Consider the following 16,569-nt stretch of genomic DNA (forward strand, 5'->3'; position numbering starts at 1 on the left):
ATATTGTGTTCCAGTTGGTAAATCCATTTCTCACAGGGTGTATGGTTTATTTTACATGAATATTAGGGTTGAGTAAGTAAATACCAATAATGGAAGCCAGGTTTCTCATCATCAGAGAAAAAAAGTTAGAAACAGGCAAGGGCGAAAGCTAGAATGAATCTTGTGATACTAGTTTAGAGCTGGTAATATCAGTCTAAACACGTTTAACATGTGTACAAGTATAGAATTATAGTTATGTGTATAGTCACAGGCTGGTATACATGCATACATATATTTCCTAGCTATGGCAGCTGAGAGGGCCTTGAAATAGTGATCACCAGTAGCAATAAGCACACCTAGCACCCAGATCTTGGTTTCTAAATATCATTCTCCAATAAAAGGAACCAGAACTCCTTGGAAAAAATGGCTGATTTCAGGGCTGAGGGAAAATATAAGATGAGCCTGGAGCATCGTGTAATGCCAGAAAGTAAAGAAGTGTTCCTTTTTTTAAAAAAAGTAAGAACATGTCAAAGAACACAGGAGTAGGAGATGGGTCCAACCTGAAAGAGCTCCCAAAAGGCAAAAATGAGAACAATTTAAGTAACAAAGTATTAGGTTGGTGCAAAAGCAATTGAGATTTTTGCTAAAAATAGTGGCAAAAACTGCAATTACTTTTGCACCAACCTAATAACACACTACTGGATTACAACCCAAAGTATGAAATAAATATATGCAGTTTATATTATGTAAATCAATGACTAAATTAATAAATGGGGGAGAAAAGGCAAATCTTCCCTACAGAATTCCAAATAATACGTGTAAATAGTCTCCCCTCCAGGAGAGTATGGAAAGAGAATACGCTCCCCTCCACAGCGTTTGGAAAAAGAAAATGGTAACTTTCTAGTGGAGAAACTTGCCAGACACTACCTTAAACCAAATGATAAGCGTTAACATCACCAGTGATGTGCCTAGATTTATGATGGAGTTATGTTCCAATGAAACCCTCATAAAGCTGGAAATTTTAAAGTCAGAGACCACCTGAACTTTCTAGATCATCTCTAACAAGTCAGTATCCAACGTCTAATGCACTGAGCTCATATATAACAAGTACTTACTATGCTGTCAGGTTTGGCAGTAAAAACATAAATGCCCTTGCTCTCATGGCACTTAAAATCTAGTGACAGGAGAAGGAGAAAAAGGAGAATGGATACTGTCTTAAGTCTGTTTTTTGCTGCTATAACAGAATACCACAGAATGGGTAATTTATAAAAGAAAAAAGGGCATCTGGCAAGGGTCATTCAATGGTAGACAAGTGGAAGAGTAAGAGCATACATGCACAAGAGCTCACTTTTATAACCCCTTCCTACAATAACAGCATTAATCCATTCATGGGGGTGGAAGCCACATGACCTAATCACTTCTTAACGTCCCCACCTACTAGCACTGGCAATTAAACTTTAATGAGTTTTGGTGGGGGCATTCAAACCACAGCAGGTACCAATCAAATAGTCATACAGATAAATATAACCTGTGATAAGTATACAAGATGCCATAGAAGTACATGCTTAGAAGGTCAGATCTATGAAGCCTAGATAACCAAGAGGTTAGGGAACAAAAATGAAGGCTTATTTGAAATTTAAAGGATGACTGCTTTGAGTTGGGTGGGTTGGAAAGAATTCTAGAAAGAGAACAACAACATCTGAAAAGTCTTATGGAGAAGGTGTCATGGTACTTTCCAGGAAATAAATGTCAGCGTGTAGCTGATGTGTAAGGAAACAAGGAGGAGAGGTGTACAGTTAAGAATGTAACTTAGAAGCTTAGATAGCATCAAGTTTAGAAAATCCACCAAAAAGCTGGGAATGGAATTTTACTTAAATTTACTATTCAAAAAGAATCCTCTGGCAGCAACGTAGGTAATTGTAATAGGCAAAACTAGATGTATTATTGAGACTGAATGGAAGATTTTTGTGATCATTTAAATGAAAATGAAGAAGCTTAAACAACAGTTCTGTTGGAAAAAGAGGGAAAGTCAAGCCTCTGTATGAAGACTGCCACTGTTCAGAAATCTGCACTTATCAGTCTTTTCTTTGGTTTATTATAACCAGACCATTTACCTATCTTTAGTTTTCTGGGAACTCCATCATTCTCCAAAGTTTCTCTAAAGATCTTCAATCACCTCAGCATGTTAATTCAATAGGTGTAAACTGCCTCGATTTAGAGGTATTTAAAGCACTCAAACTTTCTCCTCTTCCTTGAACTTCAATTTCTTTATCTAAGTTTTTAAAACTCATGAGAATTATGAAAAGAAAAAACAAGCAACTAAGTAATTTTTTAAAATATCCAACCCATTAACCCAAAAGCCCCAGCCTGCCATTTCAGTCTCATCCCCTGCAGTCCGTCCTCCCGACCCTCTCTCTCATTATAAACCAAGTTCAATTTACACCAAACTCCTGGTTCCTCAAAGATGTCATACTTTTGGAAGACTCTGTGATTTAAATGGTCTTCCCTCTCAGAACTGTCCTTCCTCAATTGAAAAATCTAGCCCATGTTTTAAGACTCAAATATTACTTTCTTTTGGAAGCCTTTCTTTACCCCATTCAAGATCTGTGTATCATTACATTCTCTACAAACTTCTACTATTATAAGGTATATCTGTGTGTGTGTCCATCCATGAGATGGTAAGAGCTACAGTTCCTAAGAAAAACAGTCTTGTTCTTCATGTCTTTAGTGACTGGTCATTCAAAAACTGTTTCAAGAATGGTCTCATGTAGTGAAATTATCCTTTTCTCACACATCTTGAATCCTAATTCTAACCAGGAAGGATGGGAGTAGAAGAGAGAATGACTTGTAAAGGGCTTAAGAGCTTTTCACAAGTTGTGGCTCATTATAGTCTTCTAGCCTAGCACATTTTTAATAGATTTATACTACTCTTTTGTATTTATCCCTGGATATGTATTCATACTTCTGATCTGGTTCATAAAACTTTATAATCTCAGCTAAGAACTCCCTGTGGAAGAACCTTGCTTTCTATGGCTGCAACCTTCTAATATTTATTGCTTTTGATTACATTTTCTAAGCTTGGAGCACGTGTCTAACTGTGCCCACTATTTCTTTCCTTCATCAACATAAAGTCTTAGGCAGTTTTGCCTCTCAAGGGATATTTGGCAATGTCTAGAAATATTTCTGGTGATCACAATTGGGGATAGGTGTTAGGATATGCTACTGGCATTAAGAAGGCAGAGGCCAGGGGTGCTGCTAAACATCATACGATGCAAAGAACAGCCTCCCAGCAAAGAGTTATCTGAACCAAAATGTCATTGGTGCCACTTGAGAAACCCTGGTCTAAAGTGAACTGAATGCTTTGTCTCAAGGTCTGTGTAACATTCTAAATGATCATCTCTTTTGATCACTAACTCTGAATAGTGATTATTCGCATTACTTTCTCAGTAATTGTACTAGTGCCAAAGCAACCAAAAATTTACCAACTGTACTGTATGCTTTTATCACCATAGCTATTATGTCACTTTTGTAATCTATACTATAAAAGATATAGTATATGACATAAAATATCAGTTCTGTTTTTTTTAAGCCAAACAAATGAGCTCTCTTGCATTTATACCCGGAGGTTCATGAATTTTCTTCATTCAATGGTCTTACCTTCTCCATTATCTTCTTTTAGACTAAGGTTTGTTTGATAAACATGTTTTTCTATTAACATATAATTATGAATCTTGTACCCTACAGTCTTTGTGACATCCATAATGGTTTATAAGCATATACAATCATAATCACTGTTCCCAAATTTTCTCTCCCTTCATCCTCCCAATGTTCTGGCTCCCAACATGTGTCTTCAAAACTGTGACTAACTCCCACAACAATCGCTTAATTTTATCTTGGTATCATCTCTCTAACTCCTATGAAAATGTCACCCGAAATCTTTCCTTATCAGGTATGTGAGGCTGATAAACATCGTCTTTGCAGCCTTATTATTTAGGTATCATACACCAGAGCCCAGAAAAGTAAATCTTTATATTTAACTATTCAGTCAAATGTTCACAGATTCTCTTTTCCCTTTTGTTTCCACACACTTCTTAACACAGAGAGATAAAAATTAACAGGTTGGAATATAATTAAACCTGATGATTAAAAATTATATTTGAGGCTTAATTTAATATGACTTAAGCTGAATTTTTTAAAGAAAAATATTTTATCCCATATTCCAGGTATATTCTTAGATCACTACATCTGATATATGTCAGCAAAAAGCAATTAGAAACAAAACAAAAATTTACCTTTAATAAAATAATTTTGATGTGCTTGCTGATGAAAGCTAAATCTATATAAAAGAATTTCAGCGGTATGTAAAATGCTATCCTATACAAATCTATTGCTCTGTGTGAAACATAAAAACACAACGCCAGTAATTGAAGGAGAATGTTCTAATTATATTGAAAAAATAAGTTTGTTATGTTTATTTACACTTATAACATGTTTATTCACCTTGTTTTTGTTCATGTCTTTAAATTTTATTATGATTTCATGGTAGCCATATACATTGTTTTCCTTAAAAAATTAACTTACATAGAAGTAATTTTTTTTCTTGAAGTAACATATTAGTTTAGAATTAGGCTGATTACTAAATGAGCACTAAACTTCATGTTTTTTAAGGTTGAGTTTGTTAATATAACTAATAAACACAGAGTAAATGATGCTTTTTGTATATAGATTTCAATGCATTTCTGACTAACACATATACTCATGTAATCATCACCACAAAGAGGTTACAGAATTCCAAGGTTTCTTCATATCCTTTTCTAACTCCTGAAGTTTTACCTCAACCATAGGATTTCTAGCTCAAAGTTTTGCATTTCCAGCATGTCCTACAAATGGAATCATGCAGTATGTAGCCTTTTTGTGTCTGGCTTTTTTCACTTAAGAGAATGCTTCTGAGATTGCTGGATATTGCACATATCAGTAATTCATTACTTTTTATTATTCAGTAATATCCCACTATGTGGTTGTACCACAATTTATCCATTGATCAGCTGACGGGCACTTGAGTTGCTTCCAGTTTTCAGCAAACATAAAGTTGCCTTAAACATTTTAATACAGCTCTTTGTGCAGACATATACTTTCATTTCTTTTCAGTAAATATCTAGGAGCAGAATTCCTGGTGTCATATAGTAAAGTGCATGTATAACTTTATAAGAAACAACCAAACTGTTTTCCAAAGTGCCTTACCATTTACCAGTCAGCAATGTACAGGGTTCCAGCTGCAATGCATTTTCATAAATACTTGATATTGTCAGTTTAGAAAGTTTTAATCATTCTAATAGAGGTGTACTAGTATCTTATTGTGGCCATAATTTGCAACTTCCTAATGACTAACCACCATGAACAGTTCTGCACGTGTTTACTGGCCATTTTTACATCTTCTTTGGAGAAATGTCTATTCAAATATTTTTCCTACTTTTAAACTGAACTATTTGTCTTGTTATTATTGAGTTGTTACACTTGTTTATATATTCTAGATACCAGTCCTTTATTGGACATACGATTTGCTAATGTTTTCCTATTTTGTAAGTTGTCTTTTCACTCTTTTTTTTTTTTTTTTTTTTTTTTTTGAGACAAAGTCTTGCTCTGCCGCCCAGGCTGGAGTGCAGTGGTGCAATCTTGGCTCACTGCAACCTCCACCTCCAGGGTTCAAGCAATTCTCCTAGCCTCAGCCTCCGAAGTAGCTGGGATTACAGGTGTCTGCCAACATGTCTGCTAATTTTTGTATTTTTAGTAGAGATGGGGTTTCGCCATGTTGGCCAGGCTGGTCTGGAACTCCTGGACAGAACTGATCTGCCCGCCTCAGCCTCCCAAAGTGCTGGGATTACAGGCGTGAGCCACCATGCCTGGCCTTCACTCTTGATAGTATCTTTGAAGCATAAATAAAAGTTTTTTATTTTGATGATGTCCAGTTTATCTATTTTTCTTTTGTTGCTTGTGCTTTTGGTATTACATCTAAGAAACAACTGCTTAGTCCGAGGTCATGAAGATTTCAACCTATGTTTTCTCCTAAGAGTTTTACATTTTTAACTTTTATATTTTCAGTTAATTTTTGTACATGATACGAGGTAGGAGTCCAAATTCATTCCCTTGCATACGGATATCCAGTTGTCTGAACACCACTGGTTGAAAGGATTATTCTTTCTTCTTTCACATGCTTTGCAACTATTTTTTCCCAGCCTTTGGCTTATCTTTTCATTTTCTGAACAGTGTCTTCTGAAGAGAACTATTTTAAATTTCGATAAGTCTAATTTATCCTTTTTCAAAAATGGTTTGTGTTATTTGTGTCCTATCTAAGAAAAACTTGCCTAAGGAAAGTGGCAAATATGTTCTGTGTTTTCTTCTAGAAGTGTTATTGTTTTAGCTCTTACATTTACGTTGATGATCTATTTTGAGTTAATTTTTGTATACAGTGCAAACTGAGGCTTGAACATTGAATTATCCTGTCACCTTTGTTGAAATCAATTAACCATATACTTGCATGCACAGGTCTATTTCTAGATGCTCTTTTCTGTTCCACTGAACTATGTGTTTATTCTTTCATCAAGACTATACTGTCTTGATATTGACCTTAATCCTCCAACTTGCTCTTACTTTTCGAAACTGTTTTGGCTGTTCCAGGTCCTTTACATTTCCATATGAATTACAGAATTTCTGGTCACCTTATACAAAAAACTGTCTGCTAAGGTTCTGAGAATATACGGACTCTATAGATCAATTAATTTGGGGACTGTTAACATTTTAATATTGAATTGTACAATCCATGAACATTGAATATCTTGTTAGGTCTTCCTTAATTTCTGTCTACAATGCTGTATAGTTTTCAGTAAACAGGTTTACACATATTTTGTCAAATTTACTCCTAAATTTTTCATGTTTTTGCTTCTATTGTAAATGGTGCTGTATTTGTTATAATAAATTAATTCCCAATTGCTTGTTGTTAATAAATGTATGTGCAACTGCTTTTTGGATATTAATCTTCTAACTTTCAACCTTGCTGAATGTACTTATTAGTTCATGTAGCTTTTTTGCAGAATCTTGAGGATTTTCTATATGGAAAATCATGCTGTCTAAATTGGGAAAGTTTTACTTCTTCCTTTTCAATCTGTACGGCTTTTCTTTATTTTACCTGATGGCACTGGCTAGAACTTCTAAGACAATGTTAAATAAAAGTGGTAAGAGAGGACAGATTTGCCTTTTCCAATCTTAGGGGAAAAGCATTTGTCTTAAACAAGTAGATACAATCTAAACTGTAGGTTTCTTGTAGATTCCCTTTATTGGGGAAAGGAAGCTTCCTTCACTTCCTAGTTTGCAGACAGATATTTTAAAATTGTGAATGGATATTAAATTTTATCAAATGCTTTTTCTGCATCTACTAAATTTCCTTTTTAAAATATGTTAATATGGTAAATTAAACTAATTGATTTTTGAATTTTATACTAACTTAGTAATCCTGGCATAAACTATCCTTGGTCATGATTTTTACCTACTGCTACATATGACTGCCCTAAAATTTTGTTATATTATTCTCTGCATTTTTCTCCAATTTAAAAATTAAAATAAATTGTACAGGTTTACCAGTTAAAACAGTTTACTTTAGATTTACACTTTTATTTCACTTATTTCTACTAAAGCATTAATGTCTCTATTTATAAAATATACAAGCATACTTAACATTATGAAAGCAACAAAGTACCACAGTTTAAGGAAGCATGAATTTCATTCTTGCTAGCCATTACTTTAAAAAAAACCATGCCCCACCCTCTGCCTTTGTACTAAGGAGCATTTACCCCTTATCTACACCATCTCTATAAATGCCAGTTACCATAAAATAAATAGTTACCATAAGATAAATAGTCAAGCCTCTCCATCTTTTTAGTTCCTTCACTATGTTGTCAGGTAGGGAGCTAAGCAACTGTAAATATTAATAAAATTTTACTGCTATGTCCGTAGGACATGAGAAATAATTAAAACTTTTATACTTAAAAACTTCTCAGTTCAGAATCTGGCACCATATTCAAAAACGAAAATAAAACTAAATAACTTTTTAAAAATTGAAAAACTAAAAGATCATAAAATTAAAAAATTCTAATACAAGATTTCAAAGTATAGAAGTGATTTAAAAAATCAAAAAGATATGACTATTTAGAAAAACAAAACCTTTGTAATAAAACATATATAACCAAAATTGAAAGATAACACCAAAACCAATCAAACTTACATGTATCAATATTTATAGTTCAGAAACAGAAATAAATAAATGAAGTAAGGAGGACTTTATGATCTAAATCTTATCAATTCTTTAAGATTAAAAGTTTGAAATTATAAGTTATTTAATCAAATTTTTAAATGATAATATCCAATCTAAAAAGGAGCCTTCGGAAAAGAATATCTGTAAAATTTAAATATAAAACAGCTTTCATGGAGAAAAATTCTCATATCTCAGCAGTTACTCAAACTCAATGTGCAGTTATTCAAACTCAATGCACAGTTTTTTGAATACTTATTTTAACTATTTTTCATCCCTTTCTCTTCAAAATATTTTGGTTCTCCTAACAGGCATCCAAATTGTTTCTTTCACACTTCCTACTAAATTCTATGTAGAAATCATTGATGAAATCACCAAAAAGTAAATAGAAGAAAAAATAAGGGCTTGAATGACCTAAGTCAAAATGTAGTTATATGAAGTCTGTCATTAACCTCCACAAAAAATTACTTACATCTGCTTAAAAAGTTGTCAATATTTTTGTTTTTTCTTAAGGCAGGAAAATCCAAATCATATACCAAAGCATCCAATCCATCCTAAAGAAACAAACAAACAATGGTTAGTTTTTTGGATCACATTATACAGTCTCCTTTTTTATGAAAGAATAAAATATATGCTTTAATATTTAATTTCCCCTAACACATCTTGTGTACATTTAACACCCTCTACGAGATTAGATGAGTACTGGGAGAAAAGTGGTTTTCATTTCATATGCAGTTCTTTTCACCTTCTAAGTCTGCCAGGCCCAGGGGCAAGAAAATTACCACAGATTGGCTGCAAGTGATTTCAATCCATGCACTTTTCCCCTCATAAGGACATGAAATTTTATTTTGCATTACTTCTCCTTACTACTGCATTTATCTTTATCTTAGACATCAAAAACTTACATTTGTTACTATAAATATTTTACAAGGTAACAGCTAAATAATAAAATGTGAGGTTTAATATAAAATAAATACTGCATAATCACAAATGCAAGCTATATACATTTTTAATTATAAAAATGTATTAGATTGTCATGGGTCTTCTTTCTTTCTTTGAGGCACTTTCTAGGGAAAGCTAGCAGTAAAGGACACACATGAGCTTTTGCATTTTTTCTGCTTTTTTTTTTTTTTTGAGGGTCTTGCTCTGTTGGCCAGGCTGGAGTGCAGTGGTGCAATGTTGGCTCAATGCAACCTCCACCTCCTGGGCTCAAGCCATCCTCCTGCCTCAGCCTCTTGAGTAGCGGGGACTACAGGCTCACGCTACCACACCTGGCTAAATTTTGTCTTTTTGTGTATAGACAGAGTTTCACCATATTGCCCAGGCTGGTCTTGAACTCCAGACCTCAAACAATTGCTCCTGTCTCAGAGTCCCAAAGTGCTGGGATTACAGGTGTGAGCCACCACGCCTGGCCGAGCTTTTGCTTTTAAGTGGATATTTAAATATTATCTAAGCAAATGCACGGCAGTGTGAAGGTATACCATGCAGTGTTGAAGTAGGAAAGCATCTATTCAGACTATATCCTGCTGCATGGCAGGAACTGGAAGAACTTCAGATAATCCTAAGCAATCTTCATTATAAAGTCTCACTCTTTAGTAAATGTTGTTTGTATAATTGAATAGCACTATGGAAAAGAATGGTTTTTGCGTGATGCTTAATAATGTAATCAGTTCCAGACAGGTCAAAACATTAAAAAAATAAAGAACCAGGCAAAAGCATTTTAAAGAAAAAAATAGTATATTTACATGATACCGTTGGGAGAACAAGTCACATAACCTTTCTGAGCCTCAGTTTTCTTTTTTGTAAAGTGAGGGATAATGATTACAACACGTAACAGATTTGTGAGAATTAAATGAGTTAACATGTGAAGTGTCTGGACCTTAATAGTCTCACTTCTCTCTCTTTTATTTCTGTTACTGACATTTGAAAGCTCTGAATGTTAGTCTCCCTATTGACAGGAATGACCTACACAGAAAACAGACATTTTAGTCATGTGGTCATAAAACCTTAAAAGTAAATCTTAGGTCATGATGTTAAACCCTTCCCCAATGCAGTAATCCAAAGTACTTTTGTTATTGTTACACATGGGCATCTGAGTTTTGCGTGACCAAGTATTTGATCACGTGTTTGTTAATGAAAAGTGAGCTGCCTCCACTAATTACATATAGTCACTAAGTGTTTGGACCTGGTACCATACACTTTAATTCTACAATACCATGGGATAGTCTATTACTTTTCAGCATCACCCATAAGCAAAACTTGTGTGCCTTTATTAGGGAAATAAAGTTGGCAAGAATGTATTCTTCTAACTTAACCAAAGCATATACCAACTGAGGTTTCTAAGGGGAGTCAAGACACTGGGGTGGGAGAGAGGGATGCAGGCTTCCATTTTAATGCAGTGGAAAAGCTGCACGATGCAAGGAATGTGTATGTCCAACTATAAATGAGGCAGGAATCTTAGCTTTTATTCAATACTCTGAAGTTCCATAAAATAATGCAGATAAGACTTCCACACTTCCTAAAAGTCCAAATTCTAGTACCAGGACTCGGAATGTTAACATAACATTCATCCAAGTGCAAAAACAATTCACAAGGAATGATAATCAAAGGATATACTTCCACTGATCCTTCACTTAATTTTATGATTTAGGCATGAGCAAAACTACCTTCTACTTTCACAACATGTCCATCATATAGCTTAATCAACAATTTAAAAATGTAGAGGAGGCCGGGCACGGTGGTTCACTCCTGTAATCTCAGCACTTTGGGAGGCCGAGGCAGGCGTACTGCCTGAGATCAGGAGTTAGAGACCAGCCTGGCCAAAATGGTGAAACCCCATCTCTACTAAAAACATAAAAATTAGTCAGGCGTGGTGGTGGTGGGTACCTGTAATCCCAGCTACTCGGGAGGTTGAGACAGGACAATCGCTTGAACCCGGGAGGCAGAGGTTGCGGTGAGCCAAAATCATGCCTCCAGCCTGGGTGAAAGAGACTCCGTCTCCAAAAAAAAAAAAAAAAAAAAAAAAAGTGGAGGAGAAAATATGTAACAGAGGGGCCAATCAATGTCAAAAAATTACAGTAATTAAATTCTTTGCTACTAATAGTTGAACAAGGGTAGTAGACCAGTTGTAGCAGTTACATTTTAAAAGAAGGTAGTTACATAAGAGAAGTATTTTCACATATACACACAAAGGCAGGCATAATCAATTAAAAGTATAACATTTTACAGTGATCTCTAAAGTAAAAACACTTCACATTTCCTGAGAAGCACTGATATGGCAGGGGGAGCAGGGGGAAGAGGAGGTAGAGGTCCATTGTGTTATGCCACAACAGAGTTCAAGTGAAAGCAGAAGCAAAAGAAAATTATTCAACACTACTACAAACTTTAGTTTTCTGGATAAATCTGAATTAACAAATATGAGTCAGGTGTAAAACATCATTTAGGATTAAATCCATTAAAAGTAACACATTATAAGGTATGAGAATTTAATGGCACTGGGAAAGGACAGTTACACTATTATAAGAAACATTCATTTTTAGGTAAATTTTCAAAACCTAAATGGTTATTATTCTAAACCTAACAGACATATTTTTGGAGAAACACCACCCCACCCTCAAAATCCACTGAAAACTATGGCAGCAAAACTGGGGCTTCTGAAAATCAAACTACCTCTAAAATGGGCTGACCACTGGTACTAAAGAGTGCTGACCAACTTTGGTAAGAGAGGATATACCATTTAAAGAAAATGTTTTTGGTATATGTAGTAGAATGTTGTTTCAACTAAGTCCCTTAGGCCAGATGCTGTGGCTCACAACTGCAATCCTAGCACTTTGGGAGATCGAGACAGGAGGATCACTTGAAACCAGGAGTTCAAGACCAGCCTAGACAACATACCAAGACCCTATCTCTACAAAAATAAAAGTAAAAAAAATAGCTGGGCGTGGTGCCGCATGCTTGCAGTCCCAGCTACTTGAGAGGCTGAGGCAGGAAGATCGCTTGAGCCCAGGAGCTCAAGGCTACAGTAATCTATGATTTTGCCACTGCACTACAGCCCTGGTGACAGAGTGGGACCCTGTCTCTAAAAATCAATCAGTCTGTCAATCTCTCTTCACTTGATAAAGAAATAATTCATCAAAATTAAGCACAGCTATGAAAATGAAAACAGAATTTCCTTAGGGAATTTTAACAACCTGATATTAAATACAGTTAAAATCTGTTTAACTGGTGTGACATTACTACACCCATGTCAATGCTGCCCAGGACATTTATAGTCAATAAATAAGTAAATAATGTTCCAAATTATCTAGTACAACAAACAATGGCTCTTCCCAATCAGTCTCCAATCATACCTTTGTCCAGCCTGTTTCTCTACACATACATAGCTGGGCTTAGGCCACAGTGTGCTACCAGCCATTTCCCAAATAAGCCAGGCTCACTCTACCCTATGGGGCCTTTGCACCTGCTCTATTCTCCCGCTGGAATGTGAACATTCTTACATTAAGACTGCCTCAAATGTCCCTTACTTTGTGCTGCCTTCCCTAGTGCCCCGAGGGGCAATGTTATATAACCTCCTTTGTGCTATTACAGAAATTATGTATTTAGCTGTTATACTGTAATTATTTATTTCTAAATCTGCCTCCTCTTCTGCAGGAAAGCAGAAAAAAAAATAAATACTTCCTGTCTCTCAGAGTTCAGAGGTTAGTTAGTAGGTAGAAAAAGTAAATACAGGATATCAAGTGTTATAAGTAGGTACTACATAAATAGAGAAAAGGCTATTTGGGGCTTCACAGAGAAGATGAAATTTGAGCTGAACCTTGAAGAATAGAATTATGAAGGAATAAGACAGAAGTGGGGCAAGGCAATCTAGAGGTGAAAAGCAACAAGAATTCAGAGAATGAGGATAGAATGTTCTGGACTGGGAAAGGTGAGAAGGAGATGAAGGAGAAGGAGTCAAAGCTGTGATGATGAGGGAGAGAATGTTAAAGGTATAACATACCAGGAGAAAAATTTACCTTCTGATAATTTGGAACCACAGGAATTTCTGCGGGGGAGAAAGTGGCATGACTGGTTTTTATTTTAGTAGTCTGGCAATGATAAAGATGATAAATTAAAAGTAGAAGAGATAGGTGGAGATGAAAGCAACTAGGAGGATACTGTGGTAATACAAGCATAAAAGGATAAAAGACTGAAAAACTGGGGAAACAGGAATGGGGCATTAGAGGCAAAAGAATCTGATGAATAACTGAAAGAGGAACAGGAAGGGTTGAAAATGATTATATGATCTTCAAGTTGATGTGAGTAGACAATGACTTCATTAACCAAGGCAGATAATATAATTTGGAGAGATGATAAATATTTCAGACACACTACATCTGAGGTCCTTTGGGATATCATTTCATGAATAACTAGATGGCAGCTGAATATAAGTTTGGGTTTAACAGAGAGATTGGGACTATAATACAGATTTGGGAGTCATGAGAGCACACTTAAATCCATGAGAACATATGCAATCATCCAACAAGAATAAACAGGGAGAGTAGAGAAAGACTGAAGAATAGAACACTGGGAAACACTAACATTTAACAGGTACACAGAGCAGGCTGGGCACGGTGGCTCACCCCTGAAATCCCAGTACTTTGGGAGGCCGAGGCTGGTGGATCACCTGAGGTCGGAGTTTGAGACCAGCCTGATCAACATGGAGAAACCCCTTCTTTTCTAAAACACAAAAAATTTGCCGGGTATGGGGATGCACGCCTGTAGTCCCAGCTACTCAGGAGGCTGAGACAGGAGAATCGCTTGAACCCGGGAGGCAGAGGTTGCAGTGAGCCGACATCGCACCACTGCACTCCAGCCTGGTGACAGAGCAAGACTCTGTCTCAAAAAAAAAAAAAAAAAAAGGAAAGGAAAAAAAGAGGTACACAGAGCAAAAATGGTGGAGGAGGACACAGAGAAGAAAGACAGAATAGTACCAAGGAAGCTGAGAAGGAACTTAAAAAGAAGCAATGCCTTAAGAATGAATTTAAAACATCTCAGGAAGTCAAACAGAATAGAGAATGCAAAAGAAGCCAAATCATTTGCCATTTAAACATCACTGATGGTCGCACAACAACGTGAATGATTAATGCCACAGAACTATACATTTAGAATCAGTTAAATGGGCTAGGTGGCTCATGCCTGTAATCCCAGCACTTTGGGAGGCCAAGGCAGGAGGATCACTTGAGGTCAGGAGTTCAAGACCAGCCTGGCTAATACGGTGAAACCCCATCTCTACTAAAAATACAAGAATTAGCTGGGCATGGTGGCAGGCACCTGTAATCCCAGCTATTCAGAAGGCTGAGGCAGGAGAATCACTTGAACCCGGGAGGTGGAGATTGCAGTGAGCCGAGATCGTGCCACTGCACTCCAGCCTAGGTGACAGAGGGAGAGTCTGTCTCAAACAAAAAAGAAACAGTTAAATGATAAGTTTTATGATACGTTTGTGTGTGTGTACATATATATACACACATAAAAATTTTTGTATTTGTAGTAGAGATGGGGTTTCACCATGTTGGCCAGGTTGGACTAAAATTTCTGACCTCAAGTGATCCTCCCCTCTTGGTACATACACACACACACACACACATACACACACATACACACACACACACACACACACACACAGAGCCATAATTTATTTTAAGTCACTATCAGATGTCAGCAAATTGGTGGACTAGGAAGCTCCAAGCTCTCCTTCACCGACAGAAACATCAAAAGTAACAAGCTATCTGAAGTAGGTCTGCAATAGTTCTGGAAAATTTAGGTTTATAGCAAACAAGCAAATATCCAATCAAGTAAAAGCTATCCCAAATGGTAGGAAAGTGTTATGGCAGTTTACTTGCTCTTGTCCCACCCCCTGCCAGGGAAAAGGACAGTCTTAAGTCTTGAGCAGGTAGCAGACTGGTTCCTCCTCTTCCTACTCCCCCACACCTTGAACCCAAGAGGGTAGAATAAGACCATACTGTGTATGTTCATTCTATCTTGTATGGGAGATACCTGAAGGACTAAGGCAAGAACCTAAACTCTGTTTCACATAATTCAGAATACAGGCAGGAAAAGCAGCTGGTGCTGCTCATAAATGCTACAAGAAAGCTAACTACAAAATCTACTGACACACCTGAGGTAAAAGATGGGGGAGTAGGGAGGACTAATGGACACAACACATACAATAGACCATCTAGGCCCAGAGGAGAAGCGGGGCGAGACTTTTTGGGAAATTAGATGATTCAAAAGCAGCCATGTATACAGGAGAATATAAAAAGCCGTGTGAAGCCCAGGCAAAAAAAGCATGCTAAGGAAAATCCTGAGAAGATCCTAAGCTCTCATCTCATGTGAGTTTCATCCTGAAACTCAGAACAAGCCTAGCTAAGTGGTAAAGGAGTACCCCAGCAGAGGGCAAATCTGCAAAGACTGAGAGGTGGTTCTCTTTTTGTTTTCTGAGGCTTTTCTGGTATGTATTGGAGCATCTCACATTCAAGGAAATCTCTGTCCAAACATTAGCTGAAAACAAGCTAAAGGAACCAAGACTTCAGTAATCACTCACAGTAAGGAATAGTCTTTGCAAAAACAATTTGGAAAAGTCTCAAAACAAATGGACTGCAGTCATTTGTACTACAGCCATCAGCAATAAAAAACAAACTGGCCAGGCACAGTGGCTCATGCCTGTAATCCCAGCACTTTGGGAGGCCAAGGCAGGCAGATCATTTGAGCCCAGGAGTTCGAGACCAGCCTGGCCAATATGGCGAAACCCCATCTCTACTAAAAATACAAAAATTAGCCGGGTGTGGTGGCGTGCGCCTGTGGTCCCAACCATTTGGGGGGCTAGGGTGCGAGAATCGTTTGAACCCAGGAGGCAGGGGCTGCAATGAGCTGAGATGGCACCACTGCACTCCAGCCTGGGCGACAGAGCAAGACTCTATCTCAAAACACCCACCTACACACACACACACACACACACACACACACACACACACACACAGAGAGAAAACCTAGTGTGGTAGGAGTTATTAAGAAATTATTTTAGGCAGATAGAGAGGAAAAAAAAAGGTCCTTTGGAAGGTTTTTCGCAGCTCTTGTCTAGCAGGAAAGCCCGGGGCACCTGTGCTGTAATGGCAGTCTGAGTGGATGGAGTTTGAGCTCTGGGACCCATCAGTCCTGCTGGACCATCTGTGAGACTAGTTCTGAATCCAGAACAAAAGACCAAAGCAGGTCTGTCTCCAGTAGTCTCCACCACAGGCTGGACAGGGTCAAGG

The 16,569-nt window shown here is 36.9% G+C and overlaps 1 protein-coding gene across 3 annotated transcripts in view; it reads right to left on the reverse strand.

The window, feature by feature from the left end:
- Positions 1–16,569, reverse strand: part of ROCK1 (Rho associated coiled-coil containing protein kinase 1) — a 160,519-nt gene that overhangs the window by 112,816 nt on the left and 31,134 nt on the right. For all 3 annotated transcript variants that reach the window (XR_008621949.2, XM_008968595.6, XM_003815640.6), the window contains exon 2: positions 8,754–8,835. Coding sequence is in view for 2 of the 3 variants with exons in the window: in XM_008968595.6 (XP_008966843.3) it covers positions 8,754–8,835 (82 nt within the window). In the remaining variant the exon portion in view is untranslated. The remainder of the gene's footprint in view (positions 1–8,753; positions 8,836–16,569) is intronic.

The sequence above is a fragment of the Pan paniscus genome, chromosome 17 (assembly GCF_029289425.2).
Source record: "Pan paniscus chromosome 17, NHGRI_mPanPan1-v2.0_pri, whole genome shotgun sequence".
Classification (NCBI taxonomy): domain Eukaryota; kingdom Metazoa; phylum Chordata; class Mammalia; order Primates; family Hominidae; genus Pan; species Pan paniscus.